Here is a 24,024-nt window from a genome sequence, read left to right on the forward strand (position 1 = left end):
TTACTGGACAGCAGTTGTACACATCGCACCTGTAATGGTTCTGGTGAAGTGGTACCATGTCTGGAGCTTCATTCATGTAAAGACAGAAAAATCCTTTGTGACAACAGTTCTTCTTACTGAGGAGCTCTGGTAAAAAGATCAGCACCTAATCAAGATCATTTTTTGCTGGTATTGATCACTAGTTTGTTTTCTGATATGAAAGAGAGTAGAAATACTTTTATTGTTCTTTGTTTTTTGACTGACCACCTCTGCCCTCGCCCACCTGTAGGTGCAGCAGCCTTGTCGGGCGCAGTCACTCACACAGTTTCCACCGCTGTCATCGTGTTTGAGCTGACCGGTCAGATCTCCCACATCCTGCCGGTGATGATAGCCGTGATCCTGGCCAACGCCGTGGCCCAGTCCCTGCAGCCGTCCCTCTACGACTCCATCATCAGGATAAAGAAGCTGCCGTACCTCCCCGAACTGGGCTGGGGTCACCATGAGTACGTACATATGAAGCATCACATGTTTGCAGTTTTACAGCTGAAACTAAATTCCACTGATGAAGCATTACCAAAAAATAATATATTAAGAGACATTAGGATGCTGTGTAAAAGAAATAAAGATAAAAATAAAATGCAGTCATCCCCAAATCTCATAAAAAATATTTCATGCACAGTAGAAGACAGAAAGTACATCAGATGTTGAAAATGATGCAAAACCCTTAGTTTTTCTGTTTGGATGGACAAAATCTTTATTAAGGGAGGAATTAATGACCAACAAACATCGTTTTTAGAAGTATTTTTGCATGTTAACAATGTCTGACTCAATTTTAACCCCGTCATGACAGACAGATCTGACCTCGTGCTTAAGGGCTCATGTTCTCTTTAAAGTTACAAATCTCATTCATACAGAGTTTTCCTACACATTTGCAAACTGGAATTTCTCAGGCAGATTTTTTTTTCACAGGTTGACAAATACAAACTGAAATTATTAATAACCACTAAATCTTTCTGAGTCTGTACTGAGCCCTGATACCTGGTGGCAGCTATGCTCTACTTCTCTGAGTCATATTAGACTTTTTTTTACTTTTGGATATTTAGTGAGATTAAATAAGACGGAAATGAGACGTCAATTAGTCAGATTAATTTTTTTATTTTTTATTTTTTTAAGTGACATTCAGGAATCTTAAAATTGAAATCTGCAAACCTGAAAGATGCTTCGAGTGATGCTGAAAGACGAAACATCGGGATCGTCTTGTTTTTAATGTGTGTTGAGTCAGTTATCATTTTGAATTAGGTATTAATTAAATATTTTTAATTTACTTTGCATTTATTTATTTATTTATCATTAAATTTTTTCCCCATTTAATTTTTTTCTATTGATTTCATCTTTTATTTTCTCCCAGTTCATTTAATCATTTCATTTAAGTTTTTTTCAGTTATTTTTATTTAAAAACAAATCATTATTCACTTCATTTGTTGTTTAAGCTTTTTGATTCAATGTAAATGTTTCCATGTCATTTTATTTCATTGGTTCATTACATTTAAGGTTTTCCATTTAATCTATTTATTTTCATTTGATTTAATTTTTTCTACTTCATTTTAATTTTCTAATTTTATTTTATTCTCATTTTATATTTAAGTTAATTTCATTTCATTTTTACATCTAATTTCATTTTATGATTTCCTTTGTAATATTGGTTCCATTTAATTTAATTTAATTTAATTTTCATTACATGTCACTTGCTTTTTGTCTTTCAATTAAATTTTTTATGTCATTTCATTTTATTTGATTAATTTTCCACATACCCAAATATTTTCTAATTATGTGTTATTTCAATCTCTCTGAATTTTTTAAAATCATTAATCAACAAAGAAAAATCGTATAAAATCCTAGCACCCAGAAACAAATGAATTTAAAAGAGACTTAATGTGTCATTAAAACACACCTACAGCGTTTTAAATGGCCTCATGTTGCTGCGTTTCTGTATCAGATCATCACCATGCAGCTCAGTCTGCAGAGTGTCTTCTGCTCTCGGGATTTGTGGCTTCCTCGTTGTTGTCCTCCACAAACTGAAAAAGTGTTTTGTTATTAGAAATCTGACTCAACTGAATTTTCTGTATGACCTCTGCATTAAAGTAAAGTAGAAGAGGAGTAATGTCAGATAAAAGATTCATTTTACAAAAACCTGCCAGCCGTTATTTCACCAAAACACTTTTTTATTTGCTGTCTCAACATCTTTGATGATGATTAAAAGTTTTTTTTTCCTTTTTAAGGGGTGAATGAAAGTTAGTTCATTCTCTCGTTTTTGCTGTATGTATGCACCATCCTCCTAACAGGTGATTTAAAGCTGACTGAACTGTGTTCTGTAATGGTTTTAGATCATGCCTTTAAATTAGCTGAAGTATTTGAACTCCAAATAGCACAACCTATTAGGCTGTCAGAGACGGATGAGGGTGAAGGTGCCTGGCTCACTGGTTACATGGCTCGTAATTACCTCTGCACTCATTAATAATTTATACCATCACACAGTTCAGACTGGAGTTAGCCGGCCCTCAGAGCTCCAACACACACAAAATTCAAATTTTGATTCTGATTATAGGTGATCAGATTATGGTTCAGATGCATCACTGAGATTAATGAGGACATTTTGTTTCATTCTCGATCATTTTACAGGGAGAAATTTGCTTTCTGTGCCCCACCTGAGCCCTACACTACGCTAACATCTCAGCTTACCCATCACTTCCTGATCTATACTGCCTTCACAAGTTTTTATTTATTTAATGTGCATTAATCAGATATGTTCAGCTGCAGTGGAAGTGGTCTCACAAGGCAGATCTGCAGAGTTCTGCATTAATTTTTTCGCTTTAATGAAAAAGATTAAACAGTCACAGCTTTTCCTCGAGTGCAGCCTGCAGAGGTTTCCTGCATTTTGAGTATTATTATTATTATTATTATTATTATTATTATTATTATTATTCTTTAACAACAGTAATATTAACTCTGTTTTTTTCTTTTTTTGCCCCCCCCCCCCCGCCCTTTTCAGAGAACAACTTTATTTTCATATTTGCGTTTAATATTAAAGTATTTTTATTAAATTAATTTAAAAAATGTATAACAACACAGGATTAAACCAACAATTGACAAGACAGGATGAGACAACACAAGAGACAGGAGAAACTTAAGAAAAAGAAGAAAAAAAAATCAAGTGTGTGGGGAGAATGTGTATGTGTGTTTAGGTGTGTTATTATTCATATCTATATATGTGGAATAAGTGCTATGGTTGAGCAGAGTTGAAGACGGTTATGAAGATATTTCAGTTTTCGTGTAATCGTGTAAAATCTAGGCGTTAACCTCTTCATCACATAAGTCCCATGTGCAAGAGGCAGCATAAGATACATTCAGTACAATCTTTGCACACCGTTGGAAGCTCGAATCCTAACATGTAGCACACCAAAATGACAGCGAGAAACTCCACTAAAACCTTCTACCAAGCACCCAATCCAAATATAGTTAGTAGTTATATGGGAATATCACCAAAACACGAGAACAGCACTGCCCACTTTTGAGCTTCTGCTAATTTCTCCACTTCTAGCAAACCACACAAACAAGGAGTCACATGAAAGCTGAGACTCTGCTGGTTACAAAGATATCAGTCTCATTGTAGGACAGAAACTCTGGGAGCTAACAGCCAGAATTAGAAATCATGTCTTGCTTTTGCTGTTTTGTAATCAAAAGTTTTATTCCAGCTCTAAAAAAAAATCTAATGGTTCTCCTATGACTCATGAATCATGACAGTCCTGCTAGTTTCCATGGAGATGAAGGAGGTTTTATAGTGAAGTATTCGTTCTTCCTATCGTAGACTGTCTTGGGCTTCACTTCGTTCTGGATCTTCATGGTGTTTCTAAGGTGAATGTGGGGTCTATCCCTGGATTCTCCTGACTCTGACCATAAATAGAGGTGTCCATCATCATCATCAGCCGATGGCTTCCTGAGATATTTACCCGCGTAAAGCATGCCCCCTGTAAAGACGGCTACTTAAGCATTAATCATGCATCTTGTCTCTTCTCTGAGATCTCTTCAGCCAGTAAAAGTCAGTCTGATGTTGACTCTTGTTTTATCTCTTGCTCTGTCGCTTTCTCTCTTTCTTTTCCTCTCTTTCTTCGATAATGTCCTCTTGTGTTTCTTTGCTGGTACACCTTCAAAATGGTGTGCAGCTTCTAACCAGGAACCTTTCATAGTCTCATTGTAAAAATGTCCACTTTTTATGTTGCATTTCTTTATGTGTGTGTGTGTGAGGAGATTAAACTAATTTAAGTCCAGTTGTTGGCATGTGACACAGTGCTGTAAAGTAAGACTCATGTGTCACATGATGCTCCGGGTGGGGAAAAACATCGTGAAGTGCGGTTTCTCAGCCTCAGGACGCTGCTGGGCGACGACAGCTCCAGGAATATACATAATCAGTGTCAGTGTATCAAAACTAGTCAGAAAGCTGCGTAGTGCACGGCTTCTCATCATGTATCACTTTACTCATTCCTAGACGAACAGGGCTGCAATCCTCTGGTTTTCACTGAAAGTAATGTGGTTTACTTTTAGGAAGAGATAACATTTACATTTTCTACTTTGTTCCAGGTGAATTTACTCTGACACAGTAACACATATCCTGATTCTAATACTTGTGTAGTAATCTCACATGTCTCAGCTTTCTGTAGAGACCCGGGTTATACATACAGCCCTTGGAGTTGTGAAGATTTACTTCATTTGTTTTGGGTTTGTCATTTGAGACCAAAGGCAGAAAAACAAGCTGAGGACGTTAAGTAGCTCAAAAGTTGAGTTATTCCAAACTGAAATGTGCGTTTAACAGGTTTGTATGCAGAGATGATTAACAAATTGTCAGGAAGTCCTGTGAGTGTGTGTTGAACATGCTCGTCAAATCATTAGGACAAAGAGATGAGATCCAATATGTTGCAGAGACATGAAGACATCAGAAAAGTGTGTGTGTTGCCGTGTAAAAATTCCGTGCACACACACATCGCTGTGAAACTGTAATCTCTCTTCTTCTTGTATTTAATGAAGCCTCTTACACTGCTCTCCATCACCCAGCATGCGTGTGTGCTATATTACTGCAGCATATGAGAGTGGGGGGGGGGGGGCTGTAGGCTGCGCAGCCCCTTCCAAGCTGAATGCATTTTGCACCCAAACTGGAAATGATCCATCACACACCCACGCAGCCATCCACCCACACGCACACATATGCAGGAACACTTGTGTAACGCCTGCTTTAACATACACACACATAATGTTCATTTACCCACTGAATGGGGAAAATTAGATGTTTTTTTTTTCAGATATTTTTGCAGATATAAACACACAGATCACACGTTTTCTGTGCAGACCATTCCTTAGCCTCCATCAGGACTGGCGGCTCAAATGAATCCTGTTCCCATATTTCCCCCTCCCATCTTTTTTTTCCCAAGAGGCATTTCTTAAAACTTCCTCACATCCTCTCCATTCCCTTCTTACTATAACATTTGTTTAGGAAAAGTTTGAGGAAGACCCCAGATCCCTCAGTCTGATCCAGGATCTGCAGGGAAACAGCTGAGACACCATTTAAAGCAGGTCCTGATCAGGTGTTTCTCTCTGGCTTTTCCAGGGAAGCAGGGTTATAATTGAGAGAAACCCGGTCGGATTTCATCATCTTCCTTTGATTTCTCCGGGGAAGTATGCCCCCGTGGCTGCTGCGGCCGGTTCAGAGGCATCCATATACATTATTCTCTCAGATCCGAAACAAATTGAGAGCAAGCTGCAACATGCTGGGAGGAGGAATCTTTCTTTCTTTCTTTTCTTTCTTTTCTTCTCTTTCTTTTCTTTCTTCTCTTTCTTTCAGTAAGAGGCTGATAAAACTTCTGCTGCTAATGACAGATGAGATTTGGCTGTTTCTATGTGACCAATAAAATGAAGCAAACACCATGTTCATGTGTAATTACCCAGAAAACGATCCAATGAGTTTGATTCAGTCTCATGAGTCAAAGTTTGCAGAATCTTCCAAAGTCAATGTCACCTCATTATTGGGTTAATAAACTTCTTTTTTAATGATGTTGAAGATCTGGACCTTTAAATCTGTTACTGTGGGAAAAAAAAACCCTTCATCAAACTGTTGCTCTCAACTTTTTTTTTTTTGGAAGCAGCTTTCATTTTCCTAAGAGGCATTCTGGACCAGCTTTGTGCATTATATTTATTGAATTGTGTTTGAGGGAGGATGCTCAGTAATTTACTCCTGTATTTGAAGTGAGGTCAGCGTATTGAGTTGTTACCAGCAGAAAGAGCGGAGGCTTGGCCGGAGGCTGCGTCCTGGCATGGCAGCGGGACTTGGCAGCGGAAACCATTGAGCGACTGCTGTCGTGTTTGCATGTTTTTGGCAAGCTCTGTCAGGAAGAGACATCTGAGTGTTTGTGACTGGTGTACTGGGGTGGACGATTCTGCTGAGGCAAGAGCTGCTCACGCAATGTCACCCACTTCCACGTGCAGAACGATGCAGCAACATCCAAATGACGTGTCGGCAGCAGAATGTGTTATTGGATTGACCGGTCAGCTGAAAGGATGGGCTGCCATCATTAGTCACACAGGGGTGAAGTTAGAGACAGTTTTATGAGGCTGGCACTGACCAAACCTTAGTCCACACCTCATATATATATATATATATATATATATATATATATATATATATAAATATATATATATATATATATATATATATATATATATATATATATATATATATATGTATATATATATAAATATAATATATGTATATATATATAAATATAATATATGTATATATATATAAATATAATATATGTGTGTGTGTGTTCAGACCTTTTGATCGTCTCGTTTCCATGACCTCCTCCGTTTGCATCACTTCTTCCTTTCACCCACTTTCTCTCCTTCTCATCAGAAAGTATAACATCCGTGTTGAGGACATCATGGTGCGAGATGTTCGTTACATCACACTCAACTGCTGCTACAGAGACCTGCATAATGTCCTGCTGTCTGGAAACCTCAAGACTCTGGCGCTAGTGGAGTCAGCAGGTGAGACACAAGCTGCAACCAAACATTGCATCGAGCCACACACACCTGTACTGTACTTCTATTGTGGTTTCCATCTTGCAACATCATGCAGGAGGTGGTGGTTAAAGAAGCCCACAGAAATCCTCTATTCAAACATTTCATATTAGATTTTGATGGAGCTGTTTGACTAACGATTTAGTGACTAAACTGATGCACCAACATACATCACACCACATACACACCCTTTCCAAAATAAAAAAAAAGGTTACCACCTTGATTTAACTAGGTAAATATTTCTAAGCCTCTCATTGGATGAGTCCTGCATGAATAATGGCATTATAGCTGCAACAAGCTATTTAGCCCAAACTGATGCAGTGAGCAGCTTCTCATTTCTTAAACAAAGATGTGGAAAGACACATCCAGTGGTTGTGGAAAAGAAGCTCATCAGTTTCAGAAGAGTCAAATTACTGGCATCAAGCATAGAAAACATCAAGGAGATGTAGAAATGACTAAAATTTGGTTAAGAACTGTCAAACACATTTATAAAATCTGGAAGGAAGGCGAGAGCCAACATCTTTCAGGAAAAAATGTCAGAAAAAAATCCTGAATGATGCTGAACAGTGATCACTTAAACGTTTGGTGAAGTCAGATGGTAAAAAAAAAAACGACTCAGAACTCAGGGCTAGCATCTCCTCATGAACAAGGTGAAGGGAACTCAAAGGATTGGGAATGAACAGCTGTGTAGCCATAAGAAAACCACTAATCAGTGGGGTTAACTGGAAAAAAAAGGCTTAAGTTGGCTAGGGAGCTAAAAACTGGACTCTGGAGTACTGGAAGAAGGTCATGTGGTCTGATAAGTTTAGATTTAGTTCCAGAGTGATGGGAGCATCAGGGTAAGAAGAGAAGCAGATGAAGTGATGCAGCCATAATGCCTAATGTCTACTGTACAAGCCGGTGGGGGCAGTCTGTGATCAGGGGTTTCTACTGTTGGTCATGTCTAGGTTCAGCAACATTGTGTGTCCCAAGAATGAGGTCAGCTGACTCCCTGAATATACTGAATGAACAGGTTATTCCATTTCCTGATGGGATGGCCATTTTCCAAGATGACAATGCTAGGATCAGGCTCAAATTGCCACCAGAGTCCAGACCTGAAACCTATTGAGAATCTTTAGGATGTGCTGGAGGTCCAACTCTCCCAGCATCACTACAACTTCTTGAAGAAAAATTAATGTAACTCAGGGCTGAAATAAATAAAAGCTAAAGGCGTTCCAACACCTTTTTTTCCTTTTTGGACATGCAGTGTTTGTTGCCTCATTAATATGCATGTGCATCCCAATCCTCTGTGTATCTGTGTAGATGTGCTGTAATAACATGGAAACTGGTGGAGAAAGTCTGCTGAAGTTTCTGGTCTGTTCTAAGTTCAGTTTGATGCTGACATGAATATAAAGCATTAGACTGACACAGCGACAGGTTTGAACCTGAAAGGAGCATTTTCAGAGAATGTTCCTCAGGGAGCAGGAGCGTTCCATGACATCGTCTTAGGGAATCTGATAGGTGTGACTCTCCACATTAGGCTGTTGACTCCCCACTCAGCCTGAGTACACCTAGAAGTAGTTATTGTACATGTGTAGCTTCTAAACCAGCCTAAACTCTCCAAGCCTCTGAGCTGATCACTGAGCTGTTTCTCATCTCCTTATCATCACCAAAAGGAATATCAGGGCTTTTCCCCTCACAGATACTTCCTACATCCAGGTTGGCAGTAGAAAACTGGCTCCAAGCTTGGAAGGTTTGTGTGTGCGTGCATCCCTCTCTCCACATACTGCATCCACCTCACACTTCCAAATCCTCCATCTCCTCTCCGTCCTGTTTGTTTACACTTCCAAACAAACTGAACATTTCGTCAAGGAGCTGGAAATCAACAAGAAAGTGGAAACAGTGTGATGTGCGAGGGATGTTTTTAGTAAGAAGCAAACACAAACTCCTCCGACCTTGGCGTCGCGCTCATTAGAGTGATTGATTGATTGACAGACTTGCTTGGGCACAGCTCTGATTGTGTGGGCCACCGCACTGAAGTGAAAATTAGGTATGCCGAAGTTGTTTCAATTAGGCAATCATGCAGGAACAATTAGCTACAGCATTTAACCAAATACCTAATCAGCATGTACTGTCACAAAGGCAATTACCAAAAGCAAGCAAGCTTACACACATAAACACACACACACATGTTTGCTGTAATCTGGTCTCTTGTCATGCAGCTCAGCTGAGATCTGTGGCGCAGCTACGAGCCTCCTTCAATGTTTGTCCTGCTTGTCCTTACCTGTCCCTCCCCCCCTCCCCTCCTGCCCCAGAGTCGATGATCCTGTTGGGCTCCATTGAGCGCGCTCAGCTGCAGTCGCTGCTCTCCCAGCAGCTCGGTCGCACCAGACGGCTGGAGTACATCAGGGAGCGAACCGCCGCGGAGAAGAAGCGTATGTCCGTCGTGTCCAATGCAGACAGCGAGGACGGCAGCCGCCGGGCCATTCAGGAAGTCCGATTCCAGGTGAAGGAGGGGTGCATGCAGAACCTGAACCAGCACTTAAACAGAGCGGTTCAGTTTTTGAGCATAAAAACAGGATTCTATGCAGTTTGATTTTTATTTAAAGGTCCCATATTATACACTTTATTCCCAATCTGAGACCATTCATTAATATCTAAATGAAATATTTCCGCCATGGTATGGACAAATCGACCCTCAGTTTGAGTGCAGCGGCTTCTCTTCACCTCCCTCTTTTTAGCAGCTTCAGAAATGTGCCGTTTATGGTGGGCGGAACCCTGGTGGAGCAGCTCAGCTGTTGGCTCCGCCCATCGCATCGCCCGTCATGAGGTGATTGACAGGTTAGGCCTTAGCGGTTACTAGACGCTGATTACAGCGTAGTGAAGGATAAACAAACGCCGGAACACCGGAACCCATTCCTGAAGCCCCCATTACCGACCCAAACCGCAACGCACGGAGAACACAGCTAGCTACGCTCATCAATCTGATGCACAATGGCACCGGATACAAACAGTAGAAACAGTGACTTGGCTACATTTACAACAGTGCTAATATATTTTCAAGCTATCAGACTAATAAGGCCGAAACGATAAAATAACTGCCAGCTCTTACCTCTCCAGCTGTGTCACGGACAGTTGGTATTGAACCTGGCTTCAGCTTCAAACGGTTGGCGAAGCCTGCTTTCCATGCCCCCATGTTGTGGAAACAGTCCTCTTTGAAATGCTGGCCACAGACATGCAAAACCTTTGGAAGTTTTCCGGGTACATTTCCTCCAAAAATAAAATTAATCCACTCAGTCCTCGTGGGTTCAGTGGATGGAAGTAAAAAAACGTTTTCGTGTTCATTTATGCAGCCACAAACAGAACAGTGCTTCTGTCGCGTAGCCATGTCCGCTAACGAGGGTTGCCGAAAAGGATAAACACTGGGCGCTAGGTGATTTTTAGAGGGCGGGCTTTGAGAGCCGGTAAGCGGGTCCATCGCTCTGTGGGGAGTGGTTATTGTCCCTTATGACGTCATAACGTACAGGCTTTCAAACTCGCTCAATTCAGCGCTTACTTCCCTAGAGGTGGAGCAGGGGGGAGAGAGAGCGCCTGAAAGAGTTTCACACTTACGGGTCTCCTACACATGCGGGGGGACCAGTATGACTGTTCCAAAACCATTAAAAAGTGAATTTTGCATAATATGGGACCTTTAAATAAAAATTTTCTTCCTTCTCCCAAACCTGCTTCAGTTTATTGATCAGTTCCAGATAAATGGAGGCTTGTGGAGGAAATTCTTCTGGGACAAAGTGCATTAAACCATCAATAACAGCAGTGTGTTCTAGTGTTTAATGTAGATGTGTAAATTGGTTCCAGTTGAAATGATGGGTTTATCACTTACTCTTCCCTCTTTAATTCTCTTTCATCAGACTGAAACGGCCTCAGGCGATGAAGAGTGTTGTTGCTCATTTACCTTATCTCTCCTCTCTTCTCTGACCTCGTATTTCTTGTTCTTTTTCCATATGTTCCAATTAAGTGTTAAAAGGCCAACATTAGATCAGCTTGTACTGTAGTTATTTTTACCGTCTCTATGGTGACATCATTTTCCTGTAACCCGTGAAGGGCAGATGCAGCTGAAAGGTTTACCTGCTTCCAGGTGTTTGGGTTTGCTCTGCAGTCTGAGAGTTCTGAACAATTTACTACCAGAAGATTCAAATATTCAGACACACTTCGGTCACTATGTGACAGAACAACCTCAGACTGGATGTCAGGGAGGTTCACAGAGATGCTGATGGATTGAAAGTATTTTCCACCAGTTTCAGAATTCTGCAGCTGTGATATTTTCTATCAGAAGCCAGATATTTTCTCCCACCAGAACATCATCAACATCACATTTTTTAGGTCAATAGAAATGTCAGAATGGAAAGTTTCTGAAGTCTTGAAACGTTATATCAGACCAACACGAGAACCATATGACCTCCTTTTGATTTGTCCCTATCTCACCTTTGCAGAAAGAACATCCATTATGAGTCAATAAAGTTAACAGCACTGTATCTCATCTGTTTGTGTGTGTGTGTGTGTCTGTGTGTGTGTACACAGATCTCCACTGAGGAGTCCTCCTTCAGTCCAGCTCGTCCGGTTTCTCAGAAGCCCCTCAAACCTGCGCTGAAAAGACCTCCAATGGTGGAGAGAGCCACCGAACTCCCGTCCAGTAAGGCAAACACTCAGTCAGATGAGGCAGTAAAAGCGCTCTCTAGTCACTATTTATATTTGTTATTAGACACAGCCACATTCCCAAAATAACATCTATAATGAATTATTCATTATCCTGGTCATCGTCACCAAAGCAGCTTTTATGTCTCAGCTCATTTTTAATTTGATGGCAGCAACACATCTGTAAAAAGTTTGAACAGGGCAACAAAAGGCTGGAAAAGTAATTGGTACTAATCAAAAACAATTGAAGGAACATTTGATAACTAAATGAGCTAACTGGCAACAGGTCAGTAAAATTACTGGGTATAAAAGGAGCATTTCTGAGAAAAACTGCTTTTAAAATTATGTAACAATTTCAGAAAAAAAATGTTCCTCAGTGTAGATTTATGAAGACTTTAAAGATCCCACCATCTACAGTGTATGCTATCATTAAAAGATTTAAAGAATCAAGAGGAATCTCTGTGCGCATAGGGCAAGGCTAAAGGTCAAAACTGGATGCTGGTGATTTTGGGGTCCTCAAGCAAAGCTGCATTAAAACCAGACCTGATTCTCTACTGGAAATCACTGCATGGACTCAGGAAGACTTCCAGCAATCACTGTCTGTGAACACAGTTCACATTAACCCACAAATGCAGGTTAAAGCTCCATCATGCAAAGAACAGTGAACAGGATCTAGAAACACCAGCATCTCTTCTGGATCAAAGCTCATTTAAAAGTCTGAGTCAAAGTGGAAAACTGGATGACAATGTGAAATAGTTTCTGCCAAGTATGGCCGGCGTGTCCTGCAGACTAAAGAGGAGAGGGAGCATCCAGCTTGTTATCAGTGGACAGGTGAAAAGCCTGCATCTCTGATGGTATGGGGGCTACATTAGTTATTATGGCGTGGGCAACTTCCACATCTGTGAAGCTCCATCAATGCTGAAAAGTACATGGAGGTTTTAGAGCAACATCTGCTCCCATCCAGACAACGTCTCTTTCAGGGAAGGCCTTGCAGACAAACCACATTATGCATCTATCACAACAACATGACTTCACAGGAGTCCAGCTGCTGAACTGGCTTGCCTGCAGTCCAGACCTTTCACCAATACAAAACACCCGGAGCATCATGAAATCAAAAATCCAGCAACAAAGGTTCAGGACTGTTGAGTGGCTACAATCCTGCATTAAACCAGAATGGGACAAAATATTCTTTTTTGATTTACACAACTGTTTTGGTATTGAAGTTGCACCAGCTGGTTACTCAGCATATCATTTGCAGCCCCATTTCTGCAAACTACTGATTAGACTTTCTGGATGTTCTCAGTTATTCATGTGCAGACTGATATAATTAAAGCAGAACAGGTGAGTCGGGTTCTGCAGACATAAGAAGTTCTAACAGCAGCTTGGATCTGTGTGTTTCTCCTGCAGGCCAGCATGATCATTCTGGCATCGCGTTGAAGAACCTGTTCTGCGCAAGTCCGGATGTAGAAGGCCTGGAGGTGAGAGCTTCATGTCCTCAAAAATATCCAACAACATACACAGTGACTCACATCCTGTCGTTCACACATTCTGTGCGCCCACACAGTCCTAAGCTATCTCTCACATACAGTCCTTCACGCTCTGCAGTACAGTACCTCCCACACACACACACACACACACACATATTTACAGAACACACTGCAGCAGAAAGCATCTCACTGTGTCTCAGTTTTGCTTCCTGCAGCTAATGGCTTCTTTTCCATCTCTGCAGTCAAGTTTGTTATTTTTTATTTATCCACAAAGTCTAACTGACTATGAGCTTCTTAACACTGTTTGCTTGTTTCTGGTCACCTGGAAGACAAACAACAATGTGGAGAGCCCCGTGTCTCCTGAGTACAGGAGACCGTCCAAACGAGTCCGGATATCTGTCTTGGTAAGAGCTCTGATGCAGGTTTATCCGCCAATCAAACAATTATCACGCCATCATTCCATTTCAGGGCTAATCCTGAAAGCCGATGGTCTGTGATCCAGACCAGGCTCCTCCATTGTGCCAAAAACTGTAGAGCACCCTTGTCTTTGTCCAACCTGTAACCTCTGACCTTCCACTGCCTCTAGTTTCTAAAGCAAGCCACCCAGTATAACCAGTTTCCATCTGTCCACTGGTCAGTAGAGGTTACACAGAACACCTGACCACTGAAGCACCATGCTTACTCTTTATAGAAAAGAAAAAGAAACATCCCATTCAGATTTTTTCTAAATTCCATAATTCTCTCACATGGAGACATTTCACTCCATCTGGATAAACATTCCCAGTAAGATGAGGTGGAGTTGTGGTCCAATGTTCTGCAGAGTGGACATTCTTTAATCAAGCATGCCCCATCATCAACTGCGTCACCTGACATGGCCAACCAGTGACCACCTCTCAGAGCGGCTCCGTCCTGTTCCTGGAACTCCCATATCAGGGCGAATCAGTATGAGCAAGGATTGGACAAGTATGATGGGAAGTCTCATTATAAGCAGGGATGTGTCCTGTTACCCCAGCAACGATGCATGTCAATCAGTGAAACGAGCATCTGATTCTGAACTGATCATTGCATGATGTCACCAGATGACCTCACTTCTAAGAATCAGACACTGCTCAGCATCACATGTTCAATTCATTCACAGTTCTCTGTTTGATGGAATCAACTCATCTTGTTTTAAACTCATCATCATCATCATTCACCAGGAGCCTAAAAAATAAAACGTGTTTTTTCCTCCAAACGTTTCTGTTGTCAGCCAGCTGCCCCCACATCCACAGTGGATGGTGGGGAGTGTTTCAGTGCTGCTCGGTTCTACCATAAATCTTCTGATCCGATGCCACGTTGTCAAACTCAGTTTAATTACCTTGTTTGTTCTCTGTATGCCTCTAACAATGGTTGTGAAGCCATGAAGACGAGAGCAGGTCTGTCAGTCAAGTTAAAACGATTTGAAGTTGAGACACTTGGATACTGACAGGCAATATTTCTGTCTGTGATCATCATTAGCTGCACTAAGTAAGTAATAAGTTCCAGTAATGATTTTCTGTGTGACATGGTTGTGGAAGAATTTTGGTTCACTCTTCTTTCTAACGTTGCTTCAGTTTATAAAGGTTTGCAGTAGTGGTTTCTGTACAGTCTCTGAAAGTCCCAACAGCATTTCAACCAGGTTGAGGTCTGGACTTGGATCATGTCAACACCTTGATTCTTTTCTTTTCAGTCAGATCTGTTGCTGTGTTTGGGATCATTTTCCTGTTGCATGAACCACCTGCTCTTAGGCAGGTGGTCTCACATTTGACTTCTGGTATCCAGAAGACTTCATGGTCCACTCAATGACTGCAAGTTGTCCAGGTCCAAATTATCCACCACCATGCAGAGAAATACTCTGCTCCAGTGGAGGATAGTTCATGTGGCCGTGGCTACAAACGGGCATGTGACATGAATAAATGGAAGGTCGGACTATCATTGGGCCTCAACAATTCTTACAAACAAATAAGTCTGACTTACAGACTCTTTAAAGAGATTGTTGCATTCATGAAAATCTTGTATCTGCAAACACAGGTACTCCTACAAACATTTGCATGGCCACATTTGAACAAAAATCTGCATTTCTGTTGTTTTCTGCTGTTCAGTTCATTAAAATCCGATAATAAAATTACAGTCATGTTTTTATCAATATTTCAAAATAACATTTGGTAATTTACAAAACATTTCATTATTTCAAAATAAATATCTGCAAAGATATTGCAGATTGTCTCCTAACATTTTAATTTCCCTCAGGGGAAAATGAAACTATTTTTCATTATTTCATTCATTGAGAAACAAGTTAATTTAAACTTTTGTGCTAAATTTAGACTTTTGTGCTCTAGTCAACAGTAGCTTGACAGGAAAGGGGATCAGAGAAAGCGGGGAATGACATGCAGCAAAGGGTCCCAGGATGGGACTCAGACGTAGGCCAGCTGCACCGAGGAGCTGTAGCTGCTGTCGCTGGGACGACTGCTCAACCAGTTGAGCTACACTCGGACCACTGCATCTTAAAAAGATGTTGCATGTGTTTGGGCACAGCAGGAGGTCGTTTGCTTTACTGCTTTGCTTTACAAAATGTAGAACGTAAAGTGAGCTATATGATATTTATTCTATGGTGTTCATTACAAGTCAAAAGTCTGGACACATTTTCCCATTAGATTCAGTGGGAAAGTGTGTCCAAACTTTTGACTGGTAGTGCACCACCTTCTTTTTTAAACTACCTCACCAAGATGTTCACCTGACCTGTTCTGCAGGCTGTTCCAGTTCAGGATGGACCGTTTGTACATGAAAGCTTATTATATATGCTCTTAATCGCACTGCCAAATGACTGTAGAACTGTGATTATTTATCACCAAGTTAACACTAAAAAAATGGAGACACTCAAGTTTCAGTGCACATAATCATCATTATAAATATGTGTGCATTATATTTAGCAAGTTTTCAGACCCTTCTAGTGATTCATTTAAAAAAGAAATAAAACAGCTGGCAGCAAATCTAGAGACTTTTTCGGGTGATATTGGAGACTTTTGGAGACTGACGTGAAAGCAACGTTTCCTCTTCTCAATGAGCGGCGGTGCTGACTCTGGCCCCTCCCTCATCCAAAAGCACTTGATAGCTTCGGTCTTGGTGCAGCATCAGTTCCAGAGTAGAGGTTCATCTCTGCTCCCTGACCAGACTCAAAGCTGCTGCTGGCTGATCCCACTCAGGCTTACCATTGGATATTATTGCTTACTAATGAAGAGAAAAGGGAAAAGTACTGTTAACATGTTGTAGAGTTTTAATCAGCCGATCAGCCGAAGCTGCTTGTTAAAGTAATTAAAATGACACTTTAACTTTTGGGTCTGTTTATTTTGGCCAGAGATATTTTCTATTTCGTTTTCTACTGTTTTGAATTGAAATGCAATTAAATGCTTATTAATCAGACATTAACAGAGCTTATGTTTATAATATTAATGTTTGTGTCTATTATTTGGTTCAGTCATCCACTAGAATCCATTTAAATTAAAACATGTTTTTTGGGGAAAATATTGCAACTTATCAAGATTAATTACTAACAAAACCTCTAATTATATAAATTTTTTTAAATCAATTCCACCCCTAGGTGTAACATATCGTGTTTTTGTTCATCTGATGTTGTATTTACCTCCTTTTCAAACCTGGTAAGAATCAGATGTTTATTTCATCCTAATACATTAAACTTTCACACAGATGCATATGAGAAGCAAAAGATCTGCGATTTCACTAAAGGAAAGCTGCATTTGTTCTGGATCTCAGCTTATTATAATCGAGATCAGACAGTTTGTCCTTCAGATTCTCAGCTCTGATTGTATTGTGTGACTCTATTAGCACTATTAATGACAAGACTTGAGGCACTGAAAGAGCTCCATTAGTCCAGGTTTTGAAGTCTAAACATGTTTTCAATCACTAAGCAGCACATCAGTGTCAAATCATTTTTCATCCGTGGCCTCGGGTTCTGTTTGGAAGCCTCTGGTCTGCAGCTGATTCATCACACTGAACAGTTCTGTTGACATATAAGAAAATCTGTGTTTTTCAGTGATTCACTGTTCACTTCAAAAACCTCAGCCCAAGATGTGTCTTTGTGCTGTGGGTTATCACAAGAGCAAGACTTCCCTTAAAAAACTTAAAGTAAGGAACAAAATTAGTGAAAATGGGGCCACCGTGAGCCCCATTCTCTTTTTTTTTTTTCCAGCTGTGAACCCTGAGGGGTGAGTTTCCCACTGCAACATAATGGTGTGGCACTAAAAGGAGGCTGCGACTCAGAAACCACCTCAGTCAGAGTAAAATGACCAAACCCATTTCTTTATCTGTTCTAATGAAACCGATTAATCAAACCAAAGTGTGTTTGTGTCACACATGAGCAGGAGAAGAACTTCGCATTACATGGTCCGTCTGTCTCTGAGACTCGTCTGCTCTCAGACTGCACCATCCTGATGGGGGGGCTGCATCGCAGGTCACACCTCTAGAAGCCTGCAAATCACATCACTGCTACGCCACCTTTTTGTATTGATTCACCACAGCCTGTTGGATGCTTTTAGAGACAATAGCGCAGGACATCTAAATGTCCTGTAGGGGCTTGTTGTAGCCACACCCCCAAAAAAATCTATCATTTTATACTCTGATTAGAAAAACACAAAATTGTCTGACTGAATCATTGGAGAAAACATTTTTTTTATTTTAAAACCATCCACTTGTATTTAGGTGTAAAATGTTTCAGATTTTTTTCTTTAAAAAGTTCAAAGTTCAGTTTAGGATGACAGGATGTAGCCAGTATGCTGCATTCAGGACTTCATTGAGGACCACAGAACTCAAAACATGTAGTCATGGAGACATGGTGAAGACGACTTGCTGAAGTTCAAACTGAGCATCAGATTGAGGAAGAAAGGAGACTTTGAATGTAGCATGTTTGTTGGTCTGACTATTTCAGAAACTGTTGATCTACTGGGATTTTCACATACAACCATCTAGAGTTTACAGAGAATGGTCTGAAGAAGAGAAAATATCCGGTGAGCAGCAGATGTCTGGACCAACATGTCTTGTTGAAGTCAGAGGTCAGAGGAGAATGGGCAGACTGGTTGAAGATGATAGAAAGGCAACAGGAAGTCAAATCAGCACTGGTTCCAACCAAGGTCTGCAGAATAGCATCTCTGAACACACAACACATCCAACCTTGAAGCAGATGGGTGGAATTTGGTGGAAACATCATGAAAACATGGATCTATCCTGCCTTGGATCAATGGTTAAGGCTGCTGGTGGTGTCATGGTGTGAGGGATATTTTCTTGGCCCACTTTGGGCCCCTTAGTACCAACGTGGCCTGGTTTAACCAGCACAGCCTACCTGAGTATTGTTGCTGACCATGTCCATCCCTTTATGACCACAGTGTAGCATCTTCTGATGGCTACTTCCAGCAGGATAATGCACCATGTCACAAAGCTCAAATCATCTTCAACTGGTTTCTAGAACATGACAAGAGTTCTTTGTACGCCAATGGCCTCCACAGTCACCAGATCTCATTCCAACAGACCAGCTTTGGGATGTGGTGGAACAGGAGATTCTCACCATGGATGCAGCCGACAAACCTGCATCAGCTGTGTGATGCTGTCATGTCAATATGGAGCAAAACCTCTGAGGAATGTTTCCAACACCTTATTAAGTTTATGGCATCAAGAATTAAGGCAGTTCTGAAAGAAACAGGGGTCCAGTCAGCAATAGATTACATTTTTGTGCACAAACATTTTCACCAAAAACATAAAACCAGATTAACTTAATCCTAAGAGATAAATTGGTGGAAGTTTGTTTCTGATGTCTGTCAGACTGCATGCCCTGCCAGCAGTGTTTAATCGATGGACAGCAGTCAAGCCTCTGTTTGTTCTCATTTAATAAAATCTGATGATGGCAGAGAATGGTGTTGTACACTCAGTGCTCAGACAGATGGTGCCGTATTAGCACAGCAAATTTTTGGATGTGTTAAGTGGGCCAAGAAGCATGTTAGTCATTACTGCCTTGCAACGAGCTAATTAGTAATGAACCCCTGTTGCATACAAACAAGTATGTGCTGTTACAGTAAAGCAGGCCCGCAGGCTTGTTTTCCCTCATCATCTCGAGTTATTATTAACATTTAACGGAGCAGTGGTGCAGGAGGCAGAGCTATGAATCTGTTCGGGCTCTGCAGGAATATTGACTAACAGATTTTTTATTTCTAAGTTGTTCCCTGCAGCAGAAAATATATCAAATTATGATTTCTCCTCTCTCTAAACTTTGCTCCTTTTTGTTTTTTGGTCCATATTTGGTTCAAGTCTGTGTTCACAACATTTCCACTCTTGTTTTGTATCTCCATCATGGTTGCATACAGGCTGTGAAATATTGATGCAGAGTAAATGACATCAGTAATGTGTTGCAGAGACATTATACTGCTCTGCCCCTTCGTGCTGTTTTCTCATTATTTCTCCCCTCTCTGGTGTCTCCCCCCATGCTTTATTTATGATGGCTTGTGGGTTTGGGAGCTTTTCGGTGCCTTACTTCCTCCTCTTTATTTAGTATTTTTGTGCAGTTTCTTTGGACCATGGGCGGATATGTGGGCCTTCTTCTTCTCACTATAACACTGTTATGTGTGTAATGATGAAGTTTCTGTAGCTAAATTAACTTCTGAGTAGCTGTTTTACACTCTGTTGCATCAGGATCAGTTGAGATGGAGACAAAACAAGATCTGTGGGTGTAAAGAAGTCAGGAAACTGGTTAAGATGTTGTATAACCGATTGCCAGTTCTCCATCTCTGACAGCCACCCTGAATAAACCAATCAGTGGTGAGATGAAGCAGTATAATTGCTGCATTTTTAGAAGTAAAGAAAAGTTGAAATTATTTTATATAATTCATCTTATTAAGCTGAAGAAAGGACTTCCTGACTCCTTTGACATGTTTATCCAACATTATGATGACAAATAGCTCCAACATTTCACAGTTATCAGTGAGGCAGGAAGATAATGAGCTCAGTCCCAGTGACATCTGGAGCTTCTTCATCAATCATGTCAGGCATCTGAACATCTAGCAGCTCAAACTAAAGGACTTTTTTTTTATTCTGAAGGAGATTATTTTTCTAGAAACATTTTTTCAGATTCAGCTCCATGTTACCACAGAGTCCTCTGATTTCATCTTAACAGCTAGCTCATCCTTTGAACTTTGAAGACTAGGGATATTTTCTGCCTGGACCTCATTGAGGAGACCAGAAATGTCTACTGCTCCCCACCCTCACAGGTCTTCTTTTTAGCCCTTTAAAGTTCCCACTAAGAAAAAATCAAGAGAAAAATGTTTCATTTGCATTTTTTCTTTCTTTTCTTCTGGAAAATATATTTTTATTTTAATTTTTTTTTTACCCAAAAGAAAGAACATCATTAATCCAAACCAAACAATCACACACAGTGATGAACAACAGCCTTTAAAAGATCTTAAAATTTAATTATTCAACACACAACATGCAAGCACACTAAATAATAATAGTAAAACACAAATAATAGTAAAAATTAAAAAACTATCAGTATTAATAAATGAACTTTTTTTAAGAAGGTAAAATATGTGACAGTGTTACATTCAAATAAAAACCGGGATCTGTGTGCAAGCTACAAATCACATGGTTTTCTGTTTCTGTCAGGGTTTAGAAATGTTTTTTAAAGGTCTGGACAATTATTGTCTTAGTAAAAATAGATTTTCTTTGGCAGAAACATTCCAGATGAACAGGCCAGGGTGAGCTGCATATGTACCTGATGTCAATATTTTTATGCAAATTTGATCGGATTATACCCAACGTGTGTGGATTTGGTTGTATTGACATTAGAAGCATAATAGTTACTGAACTCACCTGCTTCCAGCTGTTGTTTAACTGCTGCTGCAGCTGCTTGTTGGCTGACTTGTTGCTGGATTTAAACATACAAAACATCCACTGTTGTACCACAGCATTGAGTCTGTTGTAATTTTATTTCATATAAAGGAGATATTGTGGAAACTAACTTTATTTTGACTATGATCAATACTTGCTGTAATTAATAACAAATTTTAACTGTAACATTGAGTAATAATAACAATAGATTAGGACTTAATGTGTAAAAGAACATAAATCATTGCCCGGCTGTTATTATCACTAAAAGAAGAGAGCGTTCGTTCACAGCAGCTACAGCAGCATTATGAGGAAACTCTGCTTTATTCCAGCTTAGCTAACCTCCAGCCTCTACCTGGAACAAATGAAAAGTTAATGTTAGGAAAGGTAACAAACTGGAACCTCTTTTCTTGGTTAAAACTGTGTTTGGATGAGTTAACGTGTCAGTTTTAACTACTGATGCACCCTCAGATAACTCGTCCCCTACCTGTCCCCCACGGTGCAGGACAGGTTCTGGTTCAGGTCATAGTGAGAAACAACTGGGAGACGGGTGTTTATTGTTTATTGTTTCTCCATTTTTTTCCACCTTGTGTATTCACACAAAGTATGAGGAAAGGGCTCTAAATCATGGCTTTTTGTGTGCGTGTGTGTGTGTGTGTTTTGTTTTTTACAGCTCAGAGTGGCGCCCCCCTACAATGAATATCGCCTTAAGCCAGGGGTGTCCAAAGTTAGTCCTCGAGGGCCACTGTCTTGCAGGTTTTCAGTGTTTCCTGCTTCAACACACCTGACTCATATTAAATAGATCCAACAGCCTGTTAGGTTTTGCACAATGACTCATTCATATGAGTCAGGTAGTTTTGGAGCAGGGACACATCATAAACCTGCAGGATTGTGGCCCTCGAGGACCAGAGCTGGACACCCCTGCCCTAAGCAGTCATCTATGCCAAGGACTGGCTCTGCTAACAATAGTTAAATGATGCAAAAGTAATGGGAAAACATAATGACTTACTTTTGTTCAGGCAGGTTTATTTTAATAAAAATTCATTATAATGTCTAAAACTTTTAGCAGCATGGAACGGAGCGTTTTCTTTACTGCAGCAGGAACATTTCTTCCTCTTATACCATGGCAGTTAGAAACTGGATGGGTTTAGCAGAGGTAATTTTGACATCCTTAGGCACCCTGAAGGAGCCCACTATCTCCTTCTCCATTATTCCAGTCCAAATCATGGTAGTCTTGTGTCTATCAGCCATCCAAAACCTCCATCCATCTGGAACATCCAGTGTAGCACAACATTTACCTGTGGATAAAACCAAATGTATTTCTGAGCCCACTATAAACATTTCTCTGTATGAGCTTTGGTTAAGGGTGGCCCAAGTACAGCTTTATGCACAAATGTATTCTCTGGAGCAGGGGTCACCAACTCCGGTCTTTAAGGGCTACCATCCTGCCGGTTTTAGATGTTTCCATGCTGCAGCTGGTGTAGAAAGAACCATTTCATTTAAATCAGGTGTTACAAAACCAAAACAGAAAAGCTGAAACCCAAATGTTTATTTAACTGAAATCCTGCAAGCAGAATGATTAGGAACAATGTTAGATTTTAGGTGTTTAGTGAATGGAAAATGACTATACATTGTGCAATGAGCTAACAAGCACACTTCTTATAGTTTCTAAAAGGTGGATGTTATCTTGGCGTCTTCTTTAAAGCCTTCTGTTAGATATTAAGCCAGTTGCATGTTAATCTTTCTTGAACTCAGAAGAGATCTCAATGATAGAGATTAAAGGCAAAGGCAAATTTATTTGTAGAGCACATTTCAGCACAAGACAATTCAAAGTGCTTTACATAAAATATTACAGCAGGGTGCAGACAAGTGCATTTAAAAAAAAGAAAAATAATAAATAAATAAAGATTAAAAGAAATGCAATTAATGAAATAAAAGCAGAAGGAATATGCTAAAATAAAATAGATAAAATGCAAGAAATAAAGTTAAAGACAATATTAAAACATAATTCCAGCTTAAAAGAACCAGATGTAGATTTTGACTTCTAAATAAAAGCTATTGAAATGCAGCAGAGAACAGATTCCTAATTTGTATTTGAATATTAAATTATTTTTTAAAAAAAATAAGGGTAATGACAGAATCAGGAATGTACAGAATAGATGTCAGTGTGCCATCAAAACGCATCAGTCGCAGAGTGTTATGGTTGGAAAGTTATGTAGTGTTGCTTCTGAGACATTCACACACTGTGGCTAATGGTTGCAGCTAAACAATGTCTCAAACACAGGAAAAAATATAAAGAGAAAGAAGGTAATTACAACAAACAGGGCCTTGTTTCTGCACATAAATACACCAACACACACTTCTACTGGGACATGACTGACAGGAAATACTCTCCTATCTGTCAAAAGCTTACAGGAAAGTTTTTTTTTGTCTTTATAAGGTTCATATTGAGTAAAATTTTGTTATTCTTGAAGGAAAATCACTTAGACTTTTTCATTTAGTTGTTAAAACAAACTTGTTTTTGGATCGATTTGTTGTCAGTTGTGGTTTGTTGCTTTAAAGAAGAAAACATGGATTCAGAATGAGAAGTCAGAGATTTTATGTTTAGGCCATTTTACCCGTGCAGCCCTGCTCATTGTGGTATGAAAGTTGCTGCTTTCTAATCCGAATGAAGAATAAAAAGGAAATTAAACTGTAATTTAAAAAGCAATGAGGAAAGTGGGAATCAGCACAGAAAACAGCGGGGCCCCTAATTAAATTTGTGGGTCTTATTGACCTTCTTTTTCTTCATTTGGACATTTTCTGGGTGGGTTCTGGTTCCCTGTAGCGTGAAATGAATTGAACATAAATCTAGGGCCGA

General features: G+C 40.0%; 1 protein-coding gene across 3 annotated transcripts in view; it reads left to right on the forward strand.

The window, feature by feature from the left end:
* Window positions 1–24,024, forward strand: part of LOC121645897 (chloride channel protein 2-like) — a 158,499-nt gene that overhangs the window by 125,350 nt on the left and 9,125 nt on the right. For 2 of the 3 annotated variants that reach the window (XM_041994666.1, XM_041994667.1), the window contains 6 exons: window positions 269–482; window positions 6,938–7,071; window positions 9,399–9,589; window positions 11,662–11,773; window positions 13,183–13,253; window positions 13,592–13,666. In XM_041994666.1, the coding sequence (XP_041850600.1) occupies window positions 269–482; window positions 6,938–7,071; window positions 9,399–9,589; window positions 11,662–11,773; window positions 13,183–13,253; window positions 13,592–13,666 (797 nt within the window). The remainder of the gene's footprint in view (window positions 1–268; window positions 483–6,937; window positions 7,072–9,398; window positions 9,590–11,661; window positions 11,774–13,182; window positions 13,254–13,591; window positions 13,667–24,024) is intronic. The other variant, XM_041994668.1, reaches the window with a different exon arrangement.

This window comes from Melanotaenia boesemani, chromosome 9, assembly GCF_017639745.1.
Source record: "Melanotaenia boesemani isolate fMelBoe1 chromosome 9, fMelBoe1.pri, whole genome shotgun sequence".
NCBI lineage: Eukaryota > Metazoa > Chordata > Actinopteri > Atheriniformes > Melanotaeniidae > Melanotaenia > Melanotaenia boesemani.